This window comes from Salmo trutta, unplaced genomic scaffold (genome assembly GCF_901001165.1).
Source record: "Salmo trutta unplaced genomic scaffold, fSalTru1.1, whole genome shotgun sequence".
Lineage (NCBI taxonomy): Eukaryota > Metazoa > Chordata > Actinopteri > Salmoniformes > Salmonidae > Salmo > Salmo trutta.
The window spans coordinates 3386351-3404867 of NW_021823043.1; the positions used below are offsets into that span (position 1 = coordinate 3386351).

An 18517-nucleotide genomic window follows, 5' to 3' on the forward strand; every position below is an offset into this window, starting at 1 on the left:
TGTGCAGGCTGAGATCACCCCCTAGTGGCCATGCTGTGCAGGCTGAGATCGCCCTCTAGTGGCCATGCTGTGCAGGCTGAGATCGCCCTCTAGTGGCCATGCTGTGCAGGCTGAGATCGCCCTCTAGTGGCCATGCTGTGCAGGCTGAGATCGCCCTCTAGTGGCCATGCTGTACAGGCTGAGATCACCCTCTAGTGGCCATGCTGTGCAGGCTGAGATCGCCCTCTAGTGGCCATGCTGTTCAAGCTGAGATCACCATCTAGTGGCCATGCTGTTCAGGCTGAGATCACCCTCTAGTGGCCATGCTGTGCAGGCTGAGATCACCATCTAGTGGCCATGCTGTGCAGGCTAAGATCACCCTCTAGTGGCCATGCTGTGCAGGCTGAGATCACCATCTAGTGGCCATGCTGTGCAGGCTAAGATCGCCCTCTAGTAGCCATGCTGTACAGGCTGAGATCACCATCTAGTGGCCATGCTGTGCAGGCTGAGATCACCATCTAGTGGCCATGCTGTGCAGGCTGAGGTTCTTCTACATTCACACAACTAAATTCACTTCAACATTCAATGTGATTCTATCTCTAATCCACTGTGAAGAATTCTCATCCAGTCAGTAAATTAACAAAGCATTCTTTTATTAACGACATGTCTGACAAATCAGGCAACGAATCAGCAAACTGATCACAATACTGTAGCAGTATCTTACATCTACACAAGAGGCCAGACTGTGTACACAACACAATACTGTAGCACTATCCTACAAGTACACAAGAGGCCATACTGTGTACAAAACACAATACTGTAGTAGCATCCTACATGTACACAAGAGGCCATACTGTGTACAAAACACAATACTAATCAAAATACTGTACACAGTAGTACATACAGCATCTGAGACTCCAGTTTAAGGGTCACATTTCATGACCTCTCTGAGGCAGACGGTGGCGTAGCAGGAAGAGTCCAGGTCAAAGTTCAACGTCAAACTAGTTGTGTCTGTGTCAGGGTACATCATCGTTGACTCTCCTCCTCTCTGCCTCTCCAGACCTCCAGGTCTAGTTGTGTCTGTGTCAGGGTACAGCACCGCTGACTCCCCTCCTCTCTGCCTCTCCAGACCTCCAGGTCTAGGTGTGTCTGTGTCAGGGTACAGCATCGTTGACTCTCCTCCTCTCTGCCTCTCCAGACCTCCAGGTCTAGTTGTGTCTGTGTCAGGGTACAGCACCGCTGACTCCCCTCCTCTCTGCCTCTCCAGACCTCCAGGTCTAGGTGTGTCTGTGTCAGGGTACAGCATCGTTGACTCCCCTCCTCTCTGCCTCTCCAGACCTCCAGGTCTAGTTGTGTCTGTGTCAGGGTACAGCATCGTTGACTCTCCTCCTCTCTGCCTCTCCAGACCTCCAGGTCTAGGTGTGTCTGTGCTGGGATGCTGTGGTACCGCTCCACTAGCCTGTGACTTTCCATTACTCTCCTGCTGCCTCTCCCCAGCTCTCTGGCCCTGCTGCAGCCTGTAGCTCAGGTTATGTGGGATGGCCAGTAAGGGACGGTAGCAGCCAGGGAGGTTCAGTTTGAGAGGAGTGACTCTGAAACGACAGCTCTGTAGTCCGTCCCTTGCCAGTCTCTCCTGGTACCAGCCCCCTACAGGGTTCTCTGGGTACTTCACACTGTTGCCAAGCATGGGAAGAACCACCTGATGGAAGAGCACAGCAGAAGTGAACAATGGATTCAATAGAATCATAACCCATTTGATTTGTGTAGTGTTTTGTGGATGTAGGTTTCACTGGGCTCGGCAACGCACTCAGACAACACACCCATGTTTGCAGAGTAGATTAATAGTTAAAATGGTACAAGGTACTGTAGAACAGGTGGTGGACAGGTGTGTGTGTGTGTGTGTGTGTACATACCTGTCCTAGTGAGTAGACTTCCTCCTCCTCCTCTGCAGTAGTAACAACATGAATCTGGGGGAGTAGAGAGTGCCAAGGTCCATCTCAGTACCATCTTTATGACTGGTTCAATCTCAGTGAAAGAGTATCACTAGGTGTCATACTCAAAGATAGAGCCTAGTGGCCAACTCTCTACCACCGATTAAAAATGATTTACACAAGTGACTTTGACTGTTTATTTGACTCTGTTATTAAGTCATCCTGTAACTGAACTACCTGAGGTAAGCTGGTTTCTCCCGCCTCTATCCCCTCCTCTCCCCCCTGCTTCCAGACCAGATCTCCCTGCCTGGCCCTGTGGCCCAGCGTGGTCAGCCTGTGTGCAGCCGCCTCGTTCCAGACCCGGCTGCAAATCAAAACAATCTTTATTGATATAGTATACATCAAACAAAGTGAGTGAAGAGGAAGAAGGAAATAGAAATGAAAGTAGGAATACAAATAGAACCATAAAGAATAAAGGATTCAGAATATTTAAAGCAATAAAACAGGTGATATAAATCCCAGACCTGCAGTATGCGTGGGGGTAGAACACCCTCATCCCATGGGGCAGGCTGAGCCAGGCACGGGTGCAGCCCTCTGGGCCCGTCCCATAGCGATGTAGGGCCCTCAGCATCATCCTCTCTCTGGCCTTGGACATGGGCATCAGAGACAGGGCCTCCTTGGCATTATCTGAGATGAGGGAGGAGAGTTGTGGAGGAACAGGGTTAGAATGGAGAAGAGTAGAAAATAATTTTTTTCTGCTGTATTATTGACTGTATGTTTGTTTATTCCATGTGTAACTCTGTGTTGTTGAATGTGCCGAATTGCTTTACTTTATCTTGGCCAGGTCGCAGTTGTAAATGAGAACTTGTTCTCAACTAGCCTACCTGGTTAAATAAAGGTGAAATAAAATATTTTTAAAAATGTATCTGAAAAAAGGTTGGGTCCATAAAAACAGAGAACATGGTAAACAGGAAATGGTGACTAGTGTAAACAGGAATTTCTCACCAGTCTGGAGGAAGTGTCTCTTGGCAACGTTCTGAGAGTCATCACCCTCTTCTGGTGTGAAGAACAGACGGACAGCTGCCACCTGAGACACATGAAAGACAACCCACACCACAAGTCAGACAGAACAAATACAAACACTGACATCCAAAGTTTTCAGTTTCTTGTAATATAACACAGAAGACCTAAATGTACCATTTCCTCTTTGAGCAGGGCCAGTCCGACGCAGTCAGACTGAACACTCTGTCCAGTCCCAAACCTCTGAGGTCCATAGTAGTTCACAAACCCCTTGACCTAAAAGAATTGACATTTAATAACTTCTCACTACAGATCAGAGAACAACACTCCTCAATTACTCACAGTGCAGTGGAAATGACTATCAAAGTGCACCGAGAAATCTACATTTGTTTCCAAGTTTGGGTCTGGGGGCCAACAGGGTCTGATGTTTTTAATTCAGCCAATCAAGCGCTTGGTGATTAGGTTGATTAGTTACATTGAGTGTTTCAGTGCTGGACTGGACAAAACCCTGCATCTCTCCAGGACCAAGGTTGAATGGAGGCCACAGAATAGGAGTGTCTCACCTGTACGTTCGCCACAGCCTCCTGCACCAGTGAGTCCAGCTCCATCAGTGTGCCATGACCCTGGTGTGGTCTCAGATCCCGTACCACCAGGTCAAAGTGGTTCCCCTGGAGTCTACCCAGATGAAGAGGCTCAGAGACGGAGCGGACGGAGGAGAGGACCACCCCCCTCTTCTCAAACTCACTGGTCTTCTCTCTCAGCCTGACAACACACATCCCTCCCATCAGCACTAGTCTGACCGGTCCCAGTGGACAGTGAACTCACTGGACTAGCATGTTAGAAATGCATGAATGTGGTGGTGGATGAGTTGAGTCTGCCCCCAATAGAATGTAGCACTTTGTAAATATCCATCATTATCATCAAACCATAGCCAAGGATAGCCTGGTGGTCCAGTCTGTTAGTGCTTTAGTCAACTCTCTGTTTGTAGTCTAGGGGAGTTGACCACAGCACATAGGCTAAGCCAAGGACTTTGAATGGAAACAGCAACACATTCTATCTAACAACTGTACTGTATCTACCGTTGTGGTGAGATCTTCTTGACCACCATGGACTGGTAGGTGACGGCCCTCTTGTCCTTGATGCCAGCGTAGGTGAAGTCAGAGGACAGCACCCCCAGGACAGCTGCCATGTAGCTGATAGCCTCCAGAGTCTCTTGGTTCTCCTTCCTCAGAGTGAACGCTGCAGTGGGAGGAAACCCATGACAACAGTATCCACACTAACTTCCTAGAATACAGGCCCAACACATTGCTTCATTCTAAGTAGTATGCAAGTATGGCCAAGGGAATAGAGTGTTATGAGTGGGATGAGGTTGGTCTTAGACACTGATTTAAGGTCAGTTTTGTGGGGTCCATGTTCAGGATTTGGGGAGGATAAATCAAAGGATACGTTTATTTGTCATGTACAGTTTAAAGCAGATATAAACAGTGAAATGCTTACTTGCCATGCTTACTTGGGCTAATAACATTCTTCTTGCTGTACATACAGCATCATAAGAGAAAAACATATCAAGTAGGAGAGAGAAATAGGAGAGACAGAGTAAACAGAGAGAGATTTAGGAGAGAAACATAGTCTGTAAAGTTCTCTATAGACCTCTCACCTGTATAGACCTCTTCATCTTTACTGTCATCAGCCGTCCTCTTCCTGGGTTTCCCTTTTTCTCTCAACCTCACCGTAATGGCTGTAGTCTTCTGCTGCTGGTCACTGAAGCTCTTGGTCTCCACCAGTTTACCAAACCGGCTACTGAGGAAGTGGTGCACTGCCGTCCTGTGCTCCTTACTGTCATCACCCCTGAACGTGTACACAGAATTAGGCATCTTGGTGTCGATGAACCTAATAAAGTCTTTGGCCTCCTCCTCGGAGACCAAACCTGATAGGAGCTTAAACGCAGGGTCCTCCTTAACCCTGATCTCTGATTGGTTGGTTACTGTCAACAGGAAGGGAAAGTTGTGTCGGACAGCACGGTGGACGTTAGCTCTTTGGTGTTTGTCTGGGAATGAACCCAGGGACAACTCTTGATTGGCCATCTTCTTCTCACTGCCATTGGATGATTCTTGGTTGGCCAGATTCTTCTCAACGCCATCATTGGGACTTGATGACACCTCTCTCAATAAAGCAGTGAACTGCTCTAGCTCTTCACAGACAGCCTGACCCAGTATCATTCTCAGGTCAAAACAGTCTTGGCTGGCAGTGGATGTGATGTCACCATTCTGACCGGGTCCAGGTTCTGAATCCACATCCTTTACAACCGGAGGACAATTCTCTTCTTTGAGGTTGTGTTGATGTTTTGGGCTAATAATATTTGTCTTTCCTTCATTGGCACCTGGGCATGCCTCAGTAATGTTGGATGATTGAGGAACATCAGATACACTGGGTTTAGTGACCATCTGACCATGGATGTCTATCTCTGTGACTACAAAGTCTCTGGTGGAGTTCTTGATGGTTCCATAGAACCCTTCGTGTTCTGAGATGTAGCACTCAGGGACACTCGGTGCTTCCTCCTTCATAGTCATGGTAGATAGACTGTCCTGTCGCAAAAAAAGGAATAAAACCAATATTACGCCCCAAGTTATGTAAAATCAATGAATTGATAATCATAAGCCATGTATTAAACCAGATTAACGGTCTTACCAGTTATGTAGTGTGAAGTATCAGTGCTACAAAAGGTTTCATTTGCTAAATGAATCAATGTGACACCATAACACACTGTAACATTGTAGCTAGCTAGCGAGCACTGTTAGGATACGTTACTGTTTACCAATCTCTACCAACAGCGGAAAACATAGTATTTAATAAATTTGTCATTTCACTGATATCATCTAATTATAAATGAATGCAATAATAAATGTCCTAAAACGAAACATTTCTAGCAATAAATGTGTAATAAACAAACACCTGTGCAACTATAGCATGAGATTGTAGTTCTTCCGCATCATGTCATGTGACAAGTTCTTAAAGGGAAAGTGCTCTTTTATTTGTCTCAAACAGTACTGTTCTGGTCTTCTGATGACTAATCACCTGTTAATAATTATATTGCATAGTATAGACTAGAGAGATACATCATAAGTAAATCATTAGCATTTTTTGACAAACAATTTGCATTTAAAAGGTCATTTCTGATTTGCTGAACTGTATGAATAGGCTACTCTGTATTTAAGTTATGTGAGTCACAGTAAAATAATGTTCTGAGATAAATGGAAAGACATTTTCATTAATTGAGGTCTACATTACTACAAAGGTTTATTACAGATTAGGCATGTAGCAGGTATGCCTTTAATTTGTATCATCTGACATCAGCTGATCTGCAGCCAGCCAACATTACTTATTAATTGTAATCTTTAATGTGCCAGGCCAAAGGTTTACCCTTACCACTAGTGCCAATGAGTGGGATTACAACGTGATGGGAAATGCAGATTTGGCCTACTATTTCCCCTTCACTGCCAACTCTATTCAGAGAGCAATGCTTTATTCAGTAAACTCACACCTCTCAGTGGTCAATAGGCTTGCATAGTAGTTCTGCTACTGCTACTACTACTAATAATAATATATCAGGCAAGAAACACATTAGTGAATGTAATTTAAATATTTTAATTTATTTCATTTCCTTACACAATTTAATTCATAGAAAAAAAAACATTTGAAACATTACATAACATAATAGTTTCAACCTACTAGGACTCCTTCAGAATTGCGTAATGTCATAGTAATCTAGTACAGGAGGACGAACATGTCATAGTGGTTTGCCTTTTCATGGAATCAGTAGACAGATCCTCCATGACATTTCACCTGGGAATCACAGTCCCTTCCCTTCATTGTGGTTCTAATAAACATGACATGCATACACACAGTGTCACGTGGGGAAAGACCTGCAGCATTGTGGTTGAAAAGCATTGCATATTATGTGGGATTAATATCACTGATGTGAAATGCACAAACGAGCAACCCTGATTGACAAACACGTCTGCGTCTGAAATGGCACCTGGGTCAAAAGTAGTGTACTATATAAGGAATAGGGTGCCTTTTCTGATGGGCTCTGGTCAAAAGTAGTGCACTATATAGGGAATGGGGTGCCATTCCGGACGCACCCAGGCACTCTCTCTCTCAAACAGACCGACAAACAGATAACGGTTGACACTCAACTGATTCAGGCTGTGACCTCTCAGATCACCATACACACATACAGTACAGACCTAGAAAAATACTTTCTATAGGATTTTTCATTCTTCACTAAAAAGAACATGGAAAGAGAAATCACTAAGTAGATTTTGGACTGACTCGTAATCATATAGTTGTTATGGACATGGTATTGGTAGTACAAATTAGATGCATACAGTAAAATGTATACAAAAGCATTAGGCTTCTTAACAACATCCACAGACCCACACATGGTCTCTCTTCTCTCCCAAATCAAGCTTCTACATCAGCATGGTACTATTCATTAGGCACACCATAGCAAAACATTTTCAAACATTTATCAACGGAAAGCGAAAACAAGCTATTCTTACTGAACAAGTCTAGGTGGTCCCTCTCTGTTTTCTCCATTTAGTGTCACATGAATAGGACCCAGTCCTCAACTCTGATCCTGAAGGGCTAGCGGTTGTGGAACAACATTCTCTATTGATTGACTTTACACAACGCATTACAGAACTGCTACAACATTGTCGGCATTGAATCAGCACTAATAACAAGGTGAAGTGGTCAGATCAGTATCACATGCTCACTAGAAAAACCACAAGGTCTTTCCTCTCACACACCTCCAGCTCTCCAGAACCTCCAGCCCTCCGGAACCTCCAGAACCAGCATTGGGAACCATATATTTTTAAAACACATCCAGCTCTCCAGAACCAGCATTGGAAACCATATATCTTAAAAACATTGTCAAATAATATGAGAAATAAAATAACATTAGCTCTAAAGGTATATGTTCACGCTCTCTCTCATCATGAAAACACAGCACCTACTGTCTGTCTAAATAACAAGCTACTAATGTAAGTAAGTTCACAGGTTTGAGTGTCATGGCTTATATTAGTGTGGTGGTCTGTGTGTGCATAGTTCATATAGGCTACAGGCTGGTTGTCTATGAGGTTAAAGGGCATTAGGAGGGATTCATGTCAATGGTCTATATCCTACATGGAACCCTATCCCCTATATAGTGCACTCCTTTTAACCAGAGCCCTATAGGTCCTAGTCAACAGTAATGCACTATAAAGTGAATAGGGGGGCCATTTGGGACTCAACCAGATAAAGGGTTCTTATATACTAAGCGGAATGTTCCATTGTGGACTAAAATGGAGGGGTGTTTTATTAGTCTTCTTCCCCATCTCCTGGTGGTCTAGTGATCCGGCGCCCCCCTTTCTTCCCCGCGGGGCCTTTAGGTTTGGGAAAGGCCTGCTTGTGTGCGTGCTGCTTAGGGTGGACCTCTTCGTACATGAATTCTGCGGTGAGCTCATCACCGTTATCAATCTCCAGCTTGGGGAGGGAATCAGAATGCATCAGTTAGTAGGATACGTATACTAATAGGAATACAATAAATCACATCACTGAGTGGCATAGTACACTTATTCTATAAAAAATACATTGCAGCAAAAATCCAGTCTACATTGGCATAATGTTACAGTATTTTCACAGGAGTGTTTTAAACTGTTGAAAGTCACTCATGTGACACACTGCAGTGAACCTCAGTTATATTCATTAGGTACCAAATAATATGGATTAACCCAGAACTAAAAGCCCACGTATTTTTGGTCAGATGCTTATGTTTACGCAGTCTGTCCACGAGAGATCAGGTTCCAAATGAAATTTTTTTGTGGCTGAAATGGATGGACTATCTGACTTGATATGAATAGAATGTGAAGTGCATGTTTAAATGTTCTGTTGCAAAACATTTAGCTACAGTGTGATATAACGAACATGACCCAGCTCTTACCTTTTTGGCTATCTGGATGGACAGGTTGTATAATGAACATGACCCAGCTCTTACCTTTTTGGCTATCTGGATGTGCAGGTTGTATAGTAAACATGACCCAGCTCTTACCTTTTTGGCTATCTGGATGTGCAGGTTGCTCTCCACAGTATCGATGAGAGGGTTCTTACAGCTGGAGTAGAGCATCCTCTCTCTGATGCTACATTTATACCCCGGCATGGAGTAGATGAACACTGCAACACACATAGGAAACCACTTTAAAATACCACCTTATCACATTGTTATCACATTTAAATAACATAATACAATTATGAATAAGAGTAGATCAAGCAAAAACATAATTGTGTGGTATAAAATCAACGTATTAAAAAAACATGCCGTAATACGAACTCTCTTCTCATAATGTTTTAATGTGTCTTTACCTGTAGACTCGAGGTAGTCTCCCTCGTGGGAATGCTTGTACAGGAAGAAGTGGTATCGGGCTGCATCCTTGGGGATCCTCTTGGGCAGTTCCTTCAGTTCTGTAGGAGTGGTGCTGGACAGCTTGATACACTCATTCCTAAAATCTATCTCCTGTTGATACAGATGATGATGATGCATTTTTTCATAAACAATCCTCAATAAGATTTGTAATGTAAACGATCCAATACAATAAGGCTTTGAGTATCATGTTTCATGCAACATGGTGCCAGTTAGTTTGTGTTTTAGACATCACATTGTAGTCTTGTCTGGCAGTTATATGGCATTGTTGAATCCAGAAACATGCTAGTCAGAGACACCTACTGCTAATGAAGCAACACAGTGATTGTCTGTCTCTGTGCTCCAATAAAAGGAGGTGAGTCTGCCAGACAGTACTGACACTCACCAGCTATACTTGTTGGTCCCATTCTCTCTTAACTGTTCCAGATACTGGGTGGCGTCTCTCTACTATACTATTATATACTATGATGTATTATACTATATCATTCTATAATACTATTCTATACTAAAATGTATTATTATATACTATACTGTACTATATAATTCTATACTATATAATTCTATACTATATAATTCTATACTATATTATTATACACTATGACGTACTATACTATTCTATACTATATTATTCTAGACTATGATGTACTATACTATATTATTATACACTATGATATACTATAATATATTATTCTATACTATGATGTCCTATACTATATTAGTGTATACTATATTATGATGTACTATACTATATTATTATACACTATCACGTACTATACTATATATCATTCTATACTATATTATTCTAGACTATGATGCACTATACTATATTATTATACACTATGATGTACTATAATATATTATTCTATACTATGATGTCCTATACTATATTAGTATATACTATATTATGATGTACTATACTATATTATTATACACTGATGTACTGTAATATATCATAATGTACTATACTCACCAGCTGTACGTAGTTGATCTTCTTCTCTCTGAACTGTTCCAGAGCCTGGATGGCGTCTCGCTGCATAGGGAAGGCCACGCCCGTCAGAGTCTGCTGCTTAGTGTCCACACTGATGTCTGTCTGTACCTGGACGGACGGACACACAGTCACTTGGTGTCGTTTTAACTAAATCACCAGGCTTTCTTTCTGAGAAGGGCCTAGGCCCAGACTAATGGTCTGAAACTAAAATAACACAACAACAAAAACAGTAATTAGGTGTCACACACACTCTAAGACAACCCCAACATTGGTCACCAGGCTGTGGTTTGAGAAGGGCCCAGGCTAGTCTAGACTCACTACTATAACAGGAAGTCTATCCTTACCCCAATTTTGTATTTGTGTCACCAATAATTTGCAAAAGATAAACAGAAAGATACATTCTTGAAAAGGCACAAAAACATATTTAACTTGAAAAAAAGGAATTGATAAAGCTTGTTGTAACATTTAAAGTCTTACATGGAACAGAACGATCTCAATGTGATATGAGATAAATAAACTGTTCTGAATAATATATCCAATAATAATAATAATATAATGATAATAATATCCAATAATAGTATAATGATAATATTATCCAATATAATATTCAATACAAATAACAATAATTGAATAACATCAGTATGTAAAAGGTCTACACTGCCCTTTCATGTGTTAGTACAGCCCTCATAACATTCACACTCCAGCTATATGATGTTCGGCTTGACTGAATGAAATTGCCACTGACCTGTTCATCTCTTGTACCTAAAGGATTGGGCTGCTGTTTTTTCATCCATCTACTTATTACAACCAACGGGTCTCTCAGCAAATGAATAATACATATCTGAAAGCCTCTTTACTCTCATGTAGATTAGTGGATAATCATCTGGTGACTGGGAAGGGGATCTCAGTATAAACCTTCCCAGTTGGTTGAGGCTACTGTATTTGTGAGGGTGGCTCTATGAAATAGGCCTATAGGGCAGATGAAGAATGACCCTGTCCATTTATGGAGTTATGATGGTGTATACACATCAAGCAATATAGTCTACGAATACCCTGGATTCCACATTTTGTTACGTTACAGCCTTATTCTGAAATTGATTAAATCATTTTTTCCCTTCTCATCAATGTACTGTACACACAATACCCCATAATGACAAATCAAAAACTTGTTTGTACTTTGCTGTAATCGCTGACAAAGGTGCTTCAACAGAGTCTTCTTGGGTATGATGCTACAAGCTTGGTACACACGTAGTTGGGGAGTTTCTCCCATTCTCCTCTGCAGATCCTCTCAAGCTCTGTCAGGTTGGATGGGGAGCGTTTCTGCACAGCTATTTTCAGGTCTCTCCAGAGATGTTCAAATCGGGTTCAAGTCCGGGCTCTGGCTAGGACACTCAAGGACATTCAGATACTTTTCCCTGCCCTGCGTTGTCTTGGCTGTGTGCTTAGGGTCGTTGTGCTGTTGGAAGGTAAACCTTCACCCCAGTCTGAGGTCCTGAGCACTTTGGAGCAGATTTATCAAGGATCTCTCTATACTTTGCTCCGTTCATCTTTGCCTCGATCCTGACTAATCTCCCCGTCCCTGCCGCTGAAAAACATCCCCCATGGCATGATGCTGCCACCACCATGCTTCACAGTAGGGACGGTGCCAGGTTTCCTACAGACACAATCCTGTCTCGGAGCTCTACGGACAATTCCTTCAACCTCATGGCTTGGTTTTTGCTCTGACATGCACTGTCAACTGTGGGACCTTATATAGACAGTGTGTGCCTTTTCAAATCATGTCCAATCAATTGAATTTACCACAGGTGGACTCCAAGTTGTATAAACATCTCAAGGGTGATCAATGGAAACAGGATGCACCCGAGCTCAATTTACAGTCTCATAGCAAAGGGTCTGAATACTTATGTAAATAAGGTATTTCTGTTCTTATTTTTAATACATCTGATAAAGTGTAAAAAAAATTACTTTTCACTTTGTCATTATGGAGTATTGTGTGTAGATTGCAGAGTTTAAAAAAACATTTTTTATACATTTTAGAATAAGGCTGTAGTGTAACAAAATGTGGAAAAAGTCCGAAGGCACTGTAGTTATATTGACATAGGTAGCTATACTCCACCGACACAGGTAGACACACTCCACTCCACCGACACAGGTAGACACACTCCACCGACGCAGGTAGACACACTCCACTCCACCGACACAGGTAGACACACTCCACCGACACAGGTAGACACACTCCACCGACGCAGGTAGACACACTCCACTCCACCGACGCAGGTAGACACACTCCACTCCACCGACGCAGGTAGACACACTCCACTCCACCGACGCAGGTAGACACACTCCACTCCACCGACGCAGGTAGACACACTCCACTCCACCGACGCAGGTAGACACACTCCACTCCACCGACGCAGGTAGACACACTCCACTCCACCGACGCAGGTAGACACACTCCACTCCACCGACGCAGGTAGACACACTCCACCGACATAGGAAGCTACACTCCACCGACATAGGAAGCTACACTCCACCGACATAGGAAGCTACACTCCACCGACATAGGAAGCTACACTCCACCGACATAGGAAGCTACACTCCACCGACATAGGAAGCTACACTCCACCGACATAGGAAGCTACACTCCACCGACATAGGAAGCTACACTCCACCGACATAGGAAGCTACACTCCACCGACATAGGAAGCTACACTCCACCGACATAGGAAGCTACACTCCACCGACATAGGAAGCTACACTCCACCGACATAGGAAGCTACACTCCACCGACATAGGAAGCTACACTCCACCGACATAGGAAGCTACACTCCACCGATATAGGAAGCTACACTCCACCGATATAGGAAGCTACACTCCACCGATATAGGAAGCTACACTCCACCGATATAGGAAGCTACACTCCACTGATAGGGGACCGAAAATCCCCAAAAGACCCCACAAGGACAGCAGAACAAGGAAAAGTCTCCCTCGTCGGGACATTTCCCACATCCACATGAGGACAAAGGCTATTTTAACCTTAGGGGTTAGGTTTAGGGTTGCAATTAGGGTTAGGTTAAGAGGTTGGTGGTTAGATTTAGGAGCTAGGTTTAGGGTTACGGTTCAGGTTTCAGGTTAGGGAAAATAGGATTTTGAATTGTTGGCCCCCCACGAGGAAAGAAGAACAAAACGTGTGTGTGTGTGACATCATCACACCGATATAAATGGAAAAACGCCTCATAGTATTATTATGAATGCATGCAGCCAAGGGAATCTGGGGCAGAAGTTGGGCTGTTTAGTCTAGTGTGCAAACATATTTCCACTTCATTGATCTGTTATTGATTGCCTGCTGTAAATTGCTCTATGCCTCTCTCTCTCCACTAAAGCCGAATACATTTAAAAAAATCTAAACATGTCAGCTGCAAAGTCCTTGGGTTTGTTGTGGAAATTATTTTGTGTGTGTGTGTGTGTGTAAACTCTTAGAAAAAAGGGTTCCAAAAGGGTTCTTCGGCTGTCCTCATAGGAGAACCCTTTTGGTTCCAGGTAAAACCCTTTTGGGTTTCATGAAGAACCCTCTTTTAAAGGGCTCTACAAGGAATCTAAAAGGGTTCTACTTGGAACCAAAAAGGGTTCTTCAAAGTGTTCTCCTATGGGGACAGCCGAAGAACCCTTTTAGGAAAAAATGTGCTATCTAGAACCTAAGAGTATATGTACATCTGTGTGTGTGTCTCTACCTCACTCAGTTTGATCTGCCTCAGCTCCTCCTCAGCAGCAGTCAGTGGTTGTGGAGCAGCTTGTGCTATCAGGTACTTCCTGTACCCGCTCAGAGACACATCATCCTGGTGAAAGAGAGGACCGTGAGAGGGGTGGACTGGAACTCAGGGTCCGCATTTAGAGTAGCAGTGCTTATATAGGATCGTCTCTTCACTCCCTCCCCAGCCTCTCCCCACTGCTGCAGAGAGTGAAGTGAATTTATTAAATCACTTCCTTGTTGTTAAATGACCCCACAGCTCTCCAAGGCATACATAATATTAATAATTAAAAGATAGCTTTTTGAGAAAATGCAATCTACTCTATTTTTTGTGTGGTGATTAATTATTTAAATCGTTTCCTTTTTGTTGTCCTTAAAATGATTTTATTTGGTTTTGCGTTGGATAATTTGTCATGAGAGAAGGAGGGACAGCATAAACATATCATGATGTCATCTAGCGACAAATGGAGCAACCAAAAGCAACTTTCCTTGAAACATTATTGCCAAAACTGCAAGCCCACTTAGGCCAATAAGCCATAAAATAATGAGTTTCTTCAAATTCGTCAACATACCTCCACTGTGCCAAATATTTCATCTTTAATGTGTCCACCCCCAAACTCCTTCTTCAGTGTAGCTCTTGTAGCAGCATATAACATCTTCTGTCTAACCTATAGAAGTGGGAGGAATTCATGTTTTTAGTACTGCACTAACTGCTAAATATGACTGTAGATTGCAATCTAAACAAGAACATAATGCTATTTCATACAGACATCTCAGAAACATCGACCATTTTGGCTGTTTCATTGAGGTTTGGGATGGAAGCCAGGTTCATGCTTCCTGCTAGTTAACATTAGAATTGCAAATTTGCTAGTTTAGCACAACAATAAGCTAGCCTTTTTGCTCAACAGTCTCTTCAAAATGTTGGCATTAGCTAAGCATAAATAAACACTTTTTCAATGGGGGCAGCATTTGACATACTTATATGAACCATAAGAGGATTTTCCCTCATCTAAAAACCTGTTTAAAGTAAACAGTTCTCTCACCCAGCGGTAAGGGTTCCTACTCTATAGTTAGCCAACCACAGACCAGATGTGGGTTTGAAAGCAGCACTGTGTGTGGCCTGTTACATTCTCCCTGTTGTGCATTACCTGCAGTGTGGACTAGACTGTGGGTTCGTAGTTCTCTAAATAGAGTCTTATTGTAGACAGTATTCTGGCTTATTAGACTATGGAATAAACAGAGAGACTTTTAAATGCCCTAACTGACACCATGACAGTTGGGTTAAGAAGGTGAAACAGTTGCTTAAGTGAAGTAAAAACTGTCATGTCTATGGCATTCCAGAGGTAGTCTTGACTAACAAAAAAAAGAGAATTTGCTCCCAACCAATATATTGATAAATGAATAAAGTCAGAAAGAAAGAGATAAACATATCAACATACAGGTGAGCGGTCAGGTGACCAGGCCAGGAAGATCCACTCATATCCCTGGTTGTTAGTAGAGTCCAGCCTGTACAGGAGGTAGGAGGGCATGTCCTCCTGTAGGAGAGGCAGCACATAGGCATCATACTCCTGGTCCCACTTCTTAGACGCATGCTTGGTGCCTCCCAGCACCAGAGTCTCTGGAATAAGAACAAGGAGGGATATGGTGGATTTATTACAGTGATATACAATATGTAACTATGGGAACAGGTAAATATCAACATACATCAATTCTGTTCTGTCTTTTCAGGTAAGATACACAGTATCTGAGATTGCAGTGCAGTAAAGGCAACCAACCAACAGATATCTTACAAATGACATGAAATGTAATAGCTAATACAGTACAATACAATAAAGAACAATACAGTACAATAAAGTACAATGCAATACACTACACTGCAATACAGTACAATACAATTCAGTACAATACAGTCTACTTTTCAGATCACAGTATGTCTTCAACATCACAGTAAATATAACCAGTCGTAACCAATCAACAAACTACTGAACTTATCTTTTTACCCATTGATCATGTTGCATACAGCGATGGGTAGGGCTCATCTCTGATCAATAGGTGTGATTGAGTTGATCAGCTGTAGGCTAGGCAGGCTACATACTCACCCATCTCAATGACGACCTTCAGCAGGCGATAGGCTCCGTTCCTCGCCTTAGCAAAGATCTCTTTCACTTCCTCCGCAGCTGTGAAGTCAAAGCAAGCCAAGCGGTCACCTTTTTATACACACACATCGGCTCAAGAGAGACGTTGGCTATTCATACAACAGGGACATTCAGGGAACACAAGCATGGGGAACAGCCTATTACTTAACAATCAAGTGTAGAATATACTGGTCAAATGAAATAAGGATTGGTGTGTTTATCAAAAAAACGGTTTCAAGAAAAGATTAGTACAGGCAGCTGATCTATCTTGGGTCATTGACTATAGTATAGAGACAGAGAATGAACGTCAAGTATTCAAGACGCATAAGAGCAAAACCAAAAGCATGCCTGCCGTAATTGTATAACACCTTGTCGTGCCATGATAAATAAAGATAGCTCTGATAGCCTACTGGCCAAAATAGGTGACCCACATTTTACTAGACAGCCAGTTGTTACATAAAAAACGACACAGTTGCATCAAACGTTATCTCATCCCAACAACAAACAAACATCAAAAGGGCAACAGTAATCTTGGCCATAAATGTCACCCAGATTAATTTTAGACATTTGATGAATGGGCGGCTTGTTCCCTTGTAAAAGACCTTTGAAACGAGGGTTACAGACCAGAGCCTGCTGCAGCAGCACGGAGCTTGATGACAAACTGCTAGTGTTTATGCGGCGTAACAATCTCAGTTGAATCGCAGCAGCACGACCATATTAGTACAACGCATCGCTGAATACACTTGTCATAGATTCTTCTCATTCGCCCAGTGCACCGTGACGCCCGAAGCAACTTCCACAGAGCAGAAAGCACTGCTTATTCTCGCTGATGATGCAGAACGACACACATACAACATTATTTTCCCCTATGACTTTAATCCTTTTAAATGAAATCTGTCATGGACGACGATCGCATCGTCTATTCCGTTGTGGTTTCAACAGCTGGAGACAATAAGCAAAAATGCGCGTATTTACCTTGTATGCCCGTTTGATGGGACATTATGCCTGTCTGCTTTGCTTTAGATCGCCCGGGCCGGTAGATGACTGAAGGGAAAGAACAAGGAAGAAGAAACCGAACTACAGTAACTTGACCTGCCTCTAGTTGTGATGTCATCACGCAGCAGCAAATGTATCATGTGACGATGGAGCAGTAACGCGCACGTAGTTTATACGTTCCAATGTTGAATACTACTACTATATTATCATTATTATTATTATTAATATTATTATCAGGTCTCTCTATGATACAATGTTTTTCAATCATTCATTTTTGGTTATGATGAGGAGGAGAATGTGTACAATTGAACAGATTGTTTCAATTCCACAGAGCACCAAACACACCAAGACAGTTGAGGAGAGCACGACAAAGCCTATTCCCCCTCAGGAAACTAAAAAGATGTGGCCTCAGATCCTCAAAAGGTAGTGCGTATGGCCCAGTACATCACTGGGGCAAAGCTGCCTGCCATCCAGGACCTCTACACCAGGCGGTGTCAGAGGAAGGCCCTAAAAATTGTCAAAGACCCCAGCCACCCCAGTCATAGACTGTTCTCTCTACTACCGCTTGGCAAGCGGTACCAGAGTGCCAAGTCTAGGACAAAAAGGCTTCTCAACAGTTTTTACCCCCAAGCCATAAGACTCCTGAACAAGTAATCAAATGGCTACCCTGACTATTTGCATTGTCCCAACCCCTCTCCCCAACCCCTCTTTTACGCTGCTGCTACTCTCTGTTTATCATATATGCATAGTCACTTTAACTATACATTCATGGACAGACTACCTCAATTAGCCCGACTAACCAGTGCCGGGGCACATTGGCCACCCGGACTATCTGAATTGTGTCCCACCACCCACCACCCGCCAACCCCTCTTTTACGCTACTGCTACTCTCTGTTCATCATATATGCATAGTCACTTTAACCATATCTACATGTACATACTACCTCAATCAGCCCGACTAACCGGTGTCTGTATGTAGCCTTGCTACTGTTATTTTTCACTGTCTTTTTGCTGTTGTTTTCATTTCTATACTTATCTGTTGTTCACCTAAGACCTATTTCTTACTTAAAAATCGCACTGTTGGTTAGGGCCTGTAAGTAAGCATTTCACGGTAAGGTCTACACCTGTTGTATTCAGCGCACGTGACAAATACACTTTGATTTGTTATCCAAATCGATTCCATTACTATTACTATTGAACAGATTAATAATTGTCACAACAAGAACTATCTCATTCTAATATCTGAATTGTATCCTATCT

General features: G+C 42.7%; 2 protein-coding genes and 1 long non-coding RNA gene across 4 annotated transcripts; 1 reads left to right on the forward strand and 2 right to left on the reverse strand.

The window, feature by feature from the left end:
- Positions 1 to 613: 613 nt before the first annotated feature.
- Positions 614 to 5916, reverse strand: pus7l (pseudouridine synthase 7 like). Of its 2 annotated transcripts, none has more exons than XM_029747198.1 (10): positions 5883 to 5916; positions 4588 to 5515; positions 4010 to 4169; positions 3494 to 3692; positions 3108 to 3206; positions 2916 to 2997; positions 2435 to 2597; positions 2148 to 2274; positions 1893 to 1946; positions 614 to 1678 (listed from the first exon to the last, which is right to left on the reverse strand). In XM_029747198.1, the coding sequence occupies exons 2-10, from the start codon at positions 5498 to 5500 to the stop codon at positions 902 to 904; spliced, it is 2574 nt and encodes an 857-aa protein (XP_029603058.1). In that variant the 5' UTR covers positions 5501 to 5515; positions 5883 to 5916; the 3' UTR covers positions 614 to 901. The 2 variants fall into 2 exon arrangements, with proteins under 2 accessions (XP_029603058.1, XP_029603056.1); XM_029747196.1 differs by having other exon boundaries at positions 5619 to 5910.
- A 639-nt stretch (positions 5917 to 6555) lies between these two features.
- On the reverse strand, positions 6556 to 17354 carry LOC115188375 (twinfilin-1). The gene is made up of 9 exons (XM_029747181.1): positions 17237 to 17354; positions 16226 to 16303; positions 15566 to 15744; positions 14699 to 14794; positions 14110 to 14214; positions 10361 to 10486; positions 9333 to 9483; positions 9022 to 9143; positions 6556 to 8456 (listed from the first exon to the last, which is right to left on the reverse strand). The coding sequence occupies exons 1-9, from the start codon at positions 17259 to 17261 to the stop codon at positions 8292 to 8294; spliced, it is 1047 nt and encodes a 348-aa protein (XP_029603041.1). The 5' UTR covers positions 17262 to 17354; the 3' UTR covers positions 6556 to 8291.
- On the forward strand, positions 12498 to 13857 carry LOC115188376 (uncharacterized). Its single transcript, XR_003876402.1, has 2 exons — positions 12498 to 12530; positions 12605 to 13857. It is a non-coding gene; the product is annotated as an uncharacterized LOC115188376 (long non-coding RNA).
- Positions 17355 to 18517: the final 1163 nt, after the last annotated feature.